We start from the raw sequence: 12337 nt of genomic DNA, 5'->3' as shown, positions 1-12337 counted from the left end.
CAAACACTTGGTTGAGCATTATCAAGAATCTCTAAAGAAGAAAGAGAAAAATTCTGAGGCAAATTTTATCTTTGAAAATCAAGTTGACATCACGCACTTGGATGTAGCAGATTTCTTCGCACATCCTGAAGGAAAGATAGATCACTTAATTGGTGATGGTTTTGTGAACATGGAAGAGTGATTTTTTTTTGTAGTAGTTATTAATAAATTTCATGTAATGATAGTTGTTTGCATGAGTATTAGTATTTTAAATTTAGTTTAGTCATATTTTTATAGTTCATTAGTTTGTTCCATCTTAATTAAATAATAGATATTTTTTATTAATTTATTTATATGATTCTAATAAGATAGTGTTAGTCAAATACTAAACTTTATCATGTGTTTGTATTATATTAGGTCTTTAACTTGATTTAATGTTAAAAAAACATACAGTCTGTTATTAACTAAGATTTATCATGTGTTTGTATTATATTAGGTCTTTAACTTAATCTAGTGTTAAAAACATGCAGTCTGTTATTAACTAAGATTAAATATTGATTTTTATTTTATTTTTTCCTAACAACTCGTTTTTGACTTAGTGGAAGCAATAAATTTAGATACTTTATGGTTCTATTAGATGCTTCTTCTAGATGGTCTCATGTGTGCCTACTGTCATCTCGTAACTTGGCTTTTGCAAAATTATTGGCACAAATAATAAGGTTAAGGGCACACTTTCCTGATAATCAGATTAAGTTCATTCGTCTTGATAATGTTGCAGAGTTTTCATCCAAATCATTTAATGATTATTGTTTAGCAATTGGGATTAAAAGAGTTGAACACTCCGTTGCTCATGTTCATACTCAAAATGGTCTCTCTGAGTCATTAATTAAACGTCTGCAATTAATAACAAGACCATTACTTATGAAAACTAGGTTGCCCACTTCTGTGTAGGGACATGCAATATTGCATGCTGCAACACTTATTCGTCTCAGGCCGACAAGTTATCATAAGTTTTCTCCATTGCAATTGGTTATGGGTGAACAACCTAATATATCTCATCTACAAATTTTTGGATGTGTTATACATGTGCCTGTGGCACCACCAAACCGCACTAAGATGGATCCTCAAAGAAGTTAGGAATATATGTTGGGTTTGAGTCACCCTCCATTATTCGCTATCTTGAACCATGACTGGAGACATGTTTGCTGCTCGATTTGCAGATTGTCGGTTTGATGAGACAGATTTTCCAAAATTAGGGGGGAGAATAGCTAAATAAAACGAGAAATTTTGTGGGAAAATTTATCATTATCTCATCTTGATCCAAATTCTTCTATTTGTGAGCAAGAAGTACAAAAGATTATTCATCTGCAGAAAATTACAAATCAAATGCCAAACGCATTTACAAATTTGAAAAGGATTACTAATCACATATTCCTGCAGAGAATGTCCCAATTCGAATTGATGTCCCTATAGGACCATTCACTAGTTTTATAGCTAATGAGTCAAAAGCACGCCTAAAGCGTGGTAGACCATTGGGTTCTAAGGATCATAATCCTAGAAAAAGAAATATTAAATTTCAAGATGACACTATGAAAGAATTTCATATGGAAGTTCAAAATTGAGTAATTATGATATTCATGATACAATCAATGAACTTGAAACTCAAGGAAATAATGAACTATCCATAAATTTAAGAGATGTTGAAACTAATCTGAATCGATCAGAAATAGTGGTTGATTATGTCTTTGCATATAATGTTGCAATAAATATCATGCAAGATAGTGAGGATCTTGAACCTCAATTTGTTATAGAATGTCGACAAAGAAATGATTGACCAAAATGGCAAGAAACAATTCAACCAGAGTTGAATTCACTTGCCAAGCGTGAAGTTTTTGAACCTATAGCTCAAACACCTAATGGTATTAAACCTGTTGGTTGTAAATGGACTTTTGTGCGAAAAATAAATGAGAAAAATAAAATACAAAGGTATAAAGCACTCCTTGTGGCACACAAACTTTTTCAAAGGTTTGACGTCGATTATGAAGAGACATACTCATCTGTTATGAATGCAATAACATTGTTGTGTTATCTCATTAGTTTCACACTCCATGAGCAACCTGAAATGCATTTGATGGATGTAATTACAACCTACCTTTATGGATCACTTGATACTAAGATATACATGAAATTTCTAAAGGATTTGCGATGCCTAAATCATGTAATTTAAAATCTCGAGAAATGTATTCAATTAAATTGCAAAGATCATTATATGGTTTGAAGCAATTTGGACGCATGTGGTATAACCGTCTTAGTGAATATTTAATTAAGAAAGGTTATATAAATGATGCACATGTGTCTTTATAAAGAAAACAATATCGAAATTTGTTGTACTTGATGTTTATGTTGATGACATAAATCTTATTGGAACTCCAATAGATCTTCAAAAGGCAATTGATTATTTAAAGAACGAATTTGAGATGAAAGATCTAGGAAGGACAAAATTATGTCTTGGTTTGCAAATTGAGTATTTGACAAATGGTATTTTTGTTCATCAATCTGCCTACACAGAAAAATTGTTGAAAAGATTTTGTATGGATGAAGCGTATACATTAAGTACTCCGATGATTGTTCGTTCACTTGATATGAATAAGGATCCATTCCGACCTCAAGAAAAGGATGAGGAAATTCTTGGTTCTGAAGTACCATTTCTTCGTGCAATTGGTACACTAATGTATCTTGCTAATACTACAAGGCCTAATATAGTTTTTGCTGTTAATTTGTAAGCAAGGTATAGTTCTGCTCTTCTAGGAGACATTGGAATGGGATCAAACACATTTTGCGATCCTTAAAGGGACAACTGATATGGACTTATTTTATTCTAATAATTGTAGCCCCAATATTGTTGGTTATGCTGATGCAGGATATTTATCTGATTCACACAAAGCTCGATCGCAAACATACTACATGTTTATATGTGGGGGGACTTTCATATCTTGGAGATTTACAAAACAGTCCATCATAGCCACTTCATCTAATCATGCTGAGATAATAGCTATTCATGAAGCAAGTAGAGAATGTGTGTGGTTAAGGTCTATGATACATCTCATTCGAGAGAAATGTGGTTTGAAGTGTGATAAAACACCTACCACTTTATATATGAAGATAATGCAGCATGCATAACACAACTTAAGGGAGGATTCATAAAAGGAGATAGAACAAAGCACATTTCACCAAAGTTTTTCTATACACATGAACTTCAAAAGAATGGTGATATAAATGTGGAACAGATTCGTTCAAGTGACAATGTGGTTGATCAATTCACCAAGTCTCTACCAACTGCAACTTTCAAGAAGATAGTGCACAAGCTTGGAATGCGAAGACTCAAGTCTCTGGATTGATTTTCTCATTAGGGGGAGTTAATATACGTTGTACTCTTTTTCCCTTACGAGGTTTTTTCCCGCTGAATTTTCCTTGTAAGGTTTTTAATGAGGCAGCCTAGATGTGTATTAATAGATATGTGTACTATATTCCTTTACTAGAGTTTTTCTTTTCTTAAAGTTTCTTTTAGTAAGGTTTTTGACAAGGCACATCATTTATGAATTAGACATTCAGGGCGAGTGTTATAAAGTATTTGTATTATAGTGAATGTCTATCATGTGGAGTCTTTTTAGGATATAGTTAAGAGTCCTACTTGGGGACCAAGTTAGATTTTCCCTATAAATAGAGGGTTCCTCTTCATTGTAAAGTCATTTATTAAGAGAAATAATAAGTCTTCTCTTCTCTCTAGTTTCTTCTTCTTATTCTATAGTTTCATAACATTTTGAGAATTTTAAATACAAAAATTGACATACAAGTTTATATCTTACAACCCCCACCCCCTCCCACATTTATATCTTAACCATTTATTTCATATGTAAATAAAATTTATAATCCATATTATTACTTTTAAAACCATTCATATCTCATATAACAATTATTCTCACCAACAATATTTGTATTACTTCAAATCAATTTCTACTTTACCATTTATATTCACCAACACAACTAAAAAAGGGCAAAAAGGGACCTTGAAAAGGAAACATAAAAAATAGGTCTATAATAAGAGACCTCATGAGGTCGCTATTTGTATCAATAATTTTTTAATTTTTTTCCAAAGTAGGAGAGACATCGTGAGGTCGATTTCATGAATTTATTTTTTGCTATAAGTGACTTATTTTAATTCTTTAATTTATTAATCTGATTCCCATAAAATTAGAGACCTCATGAGGTCTCTACTTGTTAAACTAAAAACAATAATTTAGTTTAAATAATATTTTTTTTATCAGTCAAATTTATTAAACAAAGAATTAAAATATAAGAGACCTCGTGAGTCTCTTAAAACAAAAATATGAAAACCCTAGTCAAATTTATCTCTCTTACTCCTCTCTCTCTCTCTCTCTCTCTCATCGTCCTCTCTCACGGGCAAAAAAACAGACACGACTCCTTTAACCGACCGACGCCGCTGATTTCGCTGCTCCGACAGGCGCCACCCACAACCTCTGCTCCGACCGGCTAACCTTTCTCCGTCATCTTCTCTGAACGGGAAAGTCGCCCCCATCTGTAGTCGGGCCTCAGCAGCTGGAGGTCGCACCGCCTCTATCTCCGCTGATGCTGCCTCCATCACAACCGCACATCAGTGGGTCGTGCAGCAGCATCAGTGGGTCGGCGCCTCCCCATCCCTTTGACTCCAGGTGAACTTTTAGAACAAAATAGTTGGTTTTCGTAATTCTAAGTGCTTAAAATAATTAAAAAGTAGTAAGTAGGATGAATGTTACCCTGTTGTATTGCATCATCCGTAGCTATGATATCATCAAAAGCTGCAAGAATGTCATCCGTAGCACATATATTTTCGTCAGCTAACCATTATTGGTATTTACTAGTCAATTTTAAAGTAAAAAATTGAGAATCATAAAATCGATCAAGTAGTCATCATTTGTTGGTTTCATTTGCCTAAAGATAAGTATAGAAGTAATTAATTGACTAGCTAGAAGGATTTGACACTTCTTGTATGTACATCTCCAGTTGATTTTATTGATTCTTGATTAATAAGTTTGACAACTTATAGTCAACTACTTAATTCACATCCTCTACTTTCTCACTCAATGTGATTTCTCACTCAATGTGAATTAGTAGGTTGGTGAGAATCCATACTTGAGTTGAACTATTGATGTTAGTGAATCAAATTGAACTACTTTGTAAGTAAAATACAAATGACTTAAGAGTATGACTTCATGCCCTACTTGAGCTTCTTGTATGTAACATGTGTGTGAACAAGTTCAAACTCTACTTTTCTAGTGTTAACTTCTTTTTCTCTTTTCTTGCTAGGCCACTAAGGAAGCTCAACATCTAAAAAAGTTGATACAAGTTTATACTTCTTTAATCAAAGTAGGAGATAAGGTATGGTAATTATAAATTTCTAAAGTTAAAGTACAATTGTTTTCTAATATCTGTTGTACCCATCTAATATTGATACTTAGCTTTAAATATGTGTTGACACTTAGCTTTAAATTTAGAAATAATTATTTGTTAAGCTTAAGTACCAACACTAGTTGATCCTATTGATGACAATTGAAAATCAATTTTCGTCCATCTAGTGTTGACACTTAGCTTTAAATTTAGAAATAATATTTTTGTTAAGCATAAGTACTAACACTAGTTGATCCTATTGATGACAAATTTGTGACTATCGTGTTAGTATTAAGGAAAAACTAAACTAATTAAACTTAGAAAGTTGTTAAGTTGTTTAATAAGTTAAACTTGTTACTATAGTATTAGAAATTAAGTTAAAACTAAACTAGTTAGACTTAGAAAGTTGTTAAGTTGGTTAATAAGTTACATTGGTGACTATACTGTTGGAATTAAGTAAAAACTAAACTAATTAGACTTAGAAATTTGTTAAGTTATTCAATAAGTTAAATTTGTGACTATAGTGTTAGAATTAAGTTAAAACTAAACTAATTAAACTTAGAAATTTGTTAAGTTGGTCAATAAGTTAAACTTGTTACTATAGTATTAGAATCAAGGTAAAACTAAACTAATTAAACCTAGAAAGTTGTTAAGTTGTTTAATAAGTTAAATTTGTGACTATAGTGTTAGAATTAAGTTAAAACTAAACTAATTAGACTTAGAAATTTGTTAAGTTGGTCAATAAGTTAAATTTGTAACAAAAGTGTTAGAATTAAGTTAACACCACACTTATTAGACTTAGAAATTTGTTAAGTTGGTTAATAAGTTAAATTTGTGACTATAGTGTTAGAATTAAGTTAACACCACACTTATTAGACTTAGAAATTTGTTAAGTTGGTCAATAAGTTAAATTTGTAACAAAAGTGTTAGAATTAAGTTAACACCACACTTATTAGACTTAGAAATTTGTTAAGTTGGTCAATAAGTTAAATTTGTAACAAAAGTGTTAGAATTAAGTTAACACCACACTTATTAGACTTAGAAATTTGTTAAGTTGGTCAATAAGTTAAATTTGTAACAAAAGTGTTAGAATTAAGTTAACACCACACTTATTAGACTTAGAAATTTGTTAAGTTGGTCAATAAGTTAAATTTGTAACAAAAGTGTTAGAATTAAGTTAACACCACACTTATTAGACTTAGAAATTTGTTAAGTTGGTCAATAAGTTAAATTTGTAACAAAAGTGTTAGAATTAAGTTAACACCACACTTATTAGACTTAGAAATTTGTTAAGTTGGTCAATAAGTTAAATTTGTAACAAAAGTGTTAGAATTAAGTTAACACCACACTTATTAGACTTAGAAATTTGTTAAGTTGGTCAATAAGTTAAATTTGTAACAAAAGTGTTAGAATTAAGTTAACACCACACTTATTAGACTTAGAAATTTGTTAAGTTGGTCAATAAGTTAAATTTGTAACAAAAGTGTTAGAATTAAGTTAACACCACACTTATTAGACTTAGAAATTTGTTAAGTTGGTCAATAAGTTAAATTTGTAACAAAAGTGTTAGAATTAAGTTAACACCACACTTATTAGACTTAGAAATTTGTTAAGTTGGTCAATAAGTTAAATTTGTAACAAAAGTGTTAGAATTAAGTTAACACCACACTTATTAGACTTAGAAATTTGTTAAGTTGGTCAATAAGTTAAATTTGTAACAAAAGTGTTAGAATTAAGTTAACACCACACTTATTAGACTTAGAAATTTGTTAAGTTGGTCAATAAGTTAAATTTGTAACAAAAGTGTTAGAATTAAGTTAACACCACACTTATTAGACTTAGAAATTTGTTAAGTTGGTCAATAAGTTAAATTTGTAACAAAAGTGTTAGAATTAAGTTAACACCACACTTATTAGACTTAGAAATTTGTTAAGTTGGTCAATAAGTTAAATTTGTAACAAAAGTGTTAGAATTAAGTTAACACCACACTTATTAGACTTAGAAATTTGTTAAGTTGGTCAATAAGTTAAATTTGTAACAAAAGTGTTAGAATTAAGTTAACACCACACTTATTAGACTTAGAAATTTGTTAAGTTGGTCAATAAGTTAAATTTGTAACAAAAGTGTTAGAATTAAGTTAACACCACACTTATTAGACTTAGAAATTTGTTAAGTTGGTCAATAAGTTAAATTTGTAACAAAAGTGTTAGAATTAAGTTAACACCACACTTATTAGACTTAGAAATTTGTTAAGTTGGTCAATAAGTTAAATTTGTAACAAAAGTGTTAGAATTAAGTTAACACCACACTTATTAGACTTAGAAATTTGTTAAGTTGGTCAATAAGTTAAATTTGTAACAAAAGTGTTAGAATTAAGTTAACACCACACTTATTAGACTTAGAAATTTGTTAAGTTGGTCAATAAGTTAAATTTGTAACAAAAGTGTTAGAATTAAGTTAACACCACACTTATTAGACTTAGAAATTTGTTAAGTTGGTCAATAAGTTAAATTTGTAACAAAAGTGTTAGAATTAAGTTAACACCACACTTATTAGACTTAGAAATTTGTTAAGTTGGTCAATAAGTTAAATTTGTAACAAAAGTGTTAGAATTAAGTTAACACCACACTTATTAGACTTAGAAATTTGTTAAGTTGGTCAATAAGTTAAATTTGTAACAAAAGTGTTAGAATTAAGTTAACACCACACTTATTAGACTTAGAAATTTGTTAAGTTGGTTAATAAGTTAAATTTGTGACTATAGTGTTAGAATTAAGTTAAAACTAAACTAATTAGACTTAGAAATTTGTTAAGTTGGTTAATAAGTTAAACTTGTTACTATAGTATTAGAATTAAGGTAAAACTAAACTAATTAAACTTAGAAAGTTGTTAAGTTGTTTAATAAGTTAAATTTGTGACTATAATGTTAGAATTAAGTTAAAAACTAAACTAATTAGACTTAATAATTTGTTAAGTTGGTCAATAAGTTAAATTTGTAACTATAGTGTTAGAATAAGTTAAAACTAGATTAATTAGACTTAGAAATTTGTTAAGTTGGTTAATAAGTTAAATTTGTGACTATAATGTTAGAATTAAGTTAAAACTAAACTAATTAGACTTAGAAATTTGTTAAGTTGGTCAATAAGTTAAACTTGTTACTATAGTATTAGAATTAAGTTAAAACTAAACTAATTAGACTTAGAAATTTGTTAAATAGGTCAATAAGTTAAATTCGTTTGAACAAGGCCTCGTTAACCAATCCTACTAGTATTGCTACAATTTGTTTTTTCAGTAAATTATATAATCTAGTGCTTGACAAGTTTAATTTTATGATTCTTATGTAGATGGATTGTAGTTGAATGTATAATATGACTAATTTTGGTCGAATGGGGCTAAGACCTGAATTTGTAGGAGGTGTCACTGGTTTTATGGAGAATGCAAAGACATTAGATCCTTTTCAACGTAGTGGTATGATTAAGTGTCCAATAAATGTCAATGTTTGAATTATGAAAAACCAGATATTGTTGAGCTTCATATCTATCGAAATGGATTTAAAAAAGAATACACTGTGTGGACTAGTCATGGAGAAATTGATAATAACTTTGATGTATTTCAACATTATGTTCCTGGTGCAAGTAGTAGCACTGTGAGTTCTAATGCACAAAATTATAGAATGGATGACATGGTTCAAGATGCTTTTGGTGTGCATTATGATTTTGATTTTGCTAATCAAGGTGAAGAAGCTCCTAATGCTATGCAAGAGAGCTACGCATGAGGCTAAAATTTCTGCAAACTTTCACAAGAAAGCTAAGCATACTCTTGCTAGTTTGTTTAATAAACTCGTAGAGATAATAAGAAACCTAGATGGGTTCTATCGGAGGATTGGGCAAAATTACTTGTGCATTTGAAATATGATCCAAAATTTAAGCAGATGAGTGAGATCGATAAAAAGGCAAGATCATCTACTAAGGGTTGTTCTTTACACACAAGTGGGGCTCAAAGTCAAGAAAGTGTGAGGAGAAAATTGGTGTGTATCATTTTTCTTTATGTTTTTATATATTTTATCTATTAATATTTAATTACTCTTGATTATATCTTTATTATTTTTATATGTAGGAAAAGGAACTGGGAAGACCAGTAACTCAGGCTGAGGCATTTAAGGCAACACATATTAGAAAGAAGAAAAATCCTGAAGATCCATACATGTGGGTTGAACCGCGAACTGAAATGACCTATGTAAGCTTCTAATTTAAAAAAAATAATTACTTATTTTTCTAAATTTATATTCTCATATAATAACATTCAATTTAGAATCGATATCTTCAAGCTTTGGAGGATTTACAACAAACTCTGCCGGAAGAAAATCGAGATATGCCACTTACTCAAGAACATGCTGAGAGAGTTTGATTAGACTTGACTGTTGAGCCGAGTAGATATGGGTATGCATATGGAATGCCGCAGAAAACCTTTCGTGAATTTTCTTTTGAGTTTGAAGGCCTAAATGGTTCATATCATGATGAATCGATGAAGAAAAATTTGGCTATGGAGCAAAAAATTATTGAGCTATCTAGCCAAGCCGAAGAATCACGGGCTAGGGAAAGGCGATTGGAATTACAGTTTGCGGGTCTTAAAGCTTAATTCGATGCATTACTTGCTTCAAGAGGGATTCACCCTTGTTCCGGTGATGTCACTTCCCTCCTCGACCTCTTTAATCTCAACCTACTCAATATTCAGCGTATGATCAACAAAGAAATATGACACATGAGTCTAGTAGTGATGAAGAAAATGATGATTATGTGGCAAACACACTATCACATTAGTGAAGTTTAGACTTGTGATAGATAATCTTAGTTAACTTATGAATAATTTTGTTAACTTTATAATTTTGTGATGGAAATTATTTGTTTTGTCAATACATGATAACATTGCAAAATATTATATAACTTATTGATATCATGGTTTTTGTTTAATATAGAATTATCTTGAAGGTGAGTTGCAATTGAGTTTATAAGAAGATATTTAGTAAATGTATTGGTTCAATTGATTTTTGGAAGCTCTTTGAGCTTGATTTGGGTACTGAATTAAAATGACAGGCGAGGAGAAGCCGCAGAAATAATAATTAGCTGCTAGTTTTTTTCCAGAAAAAGAGACCTCATGAGATCTTTTTTTTGCATTAACTTTTCCAGAAATTTCATGGTAGATACCTCATGAGGTCTCTATTTAACATTTTATATTTTATAGATGTAGAAAAGAGTCCTTATGAGATCTCTTTTTTGCATTATATTTTCTGTAAATTTCATGATAGAGACCTCATGAGGTCGCTTTTCAATAAATGCAAAAAAGAGACCTTATGAGGTCTCTCTTTTAAAATATAAAAATAAATTAAATAATATAGTGGTGACCTCATGAGGTCTATTTTTTAAAATATAAATAAAATAAAACAATATAATAGTAACATCATGAGGTCTCTTTTTTAAAATATAAAATTAAAATAAATAATATTATATTGACCTCATGAGGTCTCTTTTTTAAAATATAAAATTAAATTAAATAATATAATAGTGACCTCATGAGGTCTCTCTTTTAAAATATAAAATTAAATAAAATAATAAAATAGTGATCTCATGAGGTCTTTTTTTTCAAAAATCGAACAATTTATTGGTGACCTCGTGAGGTCTCTGTTCGGCGACCTCATGAGGTGTCTACAAAAAAATGACCTGCATTATAGTAACCGACCATTGATGTCTCTTTTTAAGTCTCTTTTTTCCGAAAAGAGACTCCATGAGGTCTCTTTTCTAGGTTTCTTTTTGCCCTTTTTTTAGTAGTGCAAATTCATTATTTTTTACCACCCAATGTTCAATTTTGATTTTTTTATTAGATTAAAATTTAATCAATAAATATCGTATTTTCTTTTAGAATTTATTCATGATAGTGTATTATGAAATCTTATAAACTTTGCTTATTTGGTAAGATAAAAAATTGAGATAATTATAATAGCTATACAACTTGTGGAGTTTTTATGTTTATAAGAAAACATACAACATAAAAAGTTTAAAAATCATATGTCCAACGAAAGCTCCATTTTTTTTTTCATAATTTGAAGTTATAATATCATACCGCATGAAAAAATGGACCCAAGAAAAGAATAGTTAATATGACTATTTCGTCAAATTATCATTATTAATTGATGTCTCATATTAGATCTTAAAATATAATTTTAGAAATAAATAATTAATAATAAAGATAAATATTTTAAATAATAATTATTCTTGAATAAAATTATTTTTTAAATAGTGAATAAATAAAATAAACATTTAAAGTATTAAATTATCAAGTAAAGTAAGGTGAGGTGAAAGATGACAAGTTTAGATGAGTGTCATGTGACGGTAATTATATGTGCCAACACATTTTGGCGGAGTACACAAAATTTAAAAAGTGACCGTTAACGAAGGGACCCACTTTTCCAAATTATTCTTGTTCCTGTTGACTATCATACAATATCAAATATACATTCTCTCTTTATTTTTTGTCATTTATAAATTTAAATATAATTAATTATTTTTCTAAATTTTATTTTAAAAATGTAATGAAGTTACTTATAAACTTCATTATTAATTTTGATATTAATATGTAAAAAAGTTTAATAAATTATATTTGATTATACTAAATTATTTATATTTATCTCCTTTTTTAAAATCTAATAGAAATAATAGTATTCCAATATGTTATTAAAATGATAAGAGTAAAATTAAAAATCAATGAGGAGTAATCTTTTCTTCATTATCCTTTGGGATGACTCATTTGGTTTAGAGTGTGACATCCATATGGATGACCCGAGATTGATCCATCTCAATGTCTTTTGAATCGAGTCTGTCACAGAGAATTTGCCAAGTCCGGTTTACCATTCATATCT

General features: G+C 29.5%; 1 protein-coding gene across 1 annotated transcript; it reads left to right on the top strand.

Moving 5' to 3' along the window:
• The first annotated feature begins 9355 nt into the window (after positions 1-9355).
• LOC107030960 lies at positions 9356-9831 on the top strand. Its single transcript, XM_027919653.1, has 3 exons — positions 9356-9451; positions 9541-9660; positions 9736-9831. The coding sequence occupies exons 1-3, from the start codon at positions 9356-9358 to the stop codon at positions 9829-9831; spliced, it is 312 nt and encodes a 103-aa protein (XP_027775454.1).
• The last annotated feature ends 2506 nt before the right edge of the window (positions 9832-12337 follow it).

This window comes from Solanum pennellii, chromosome 9, assembly GCF_001406875.1.
Source record: "Solanum pennellii chromosome 9, SPENNV200".
Lineage (NCBI taxonomy): Eukaryota > Viridiplantae > Streptophyta > Magnoliopsida > Solanales > Solanaceae > Solanum > Solanum pennellii.
The sequence above is the reverse complement of the archived record's forward strand: the minus strand, read 5'-3'. Positions and strand labels throughout refer to the sequence as shown.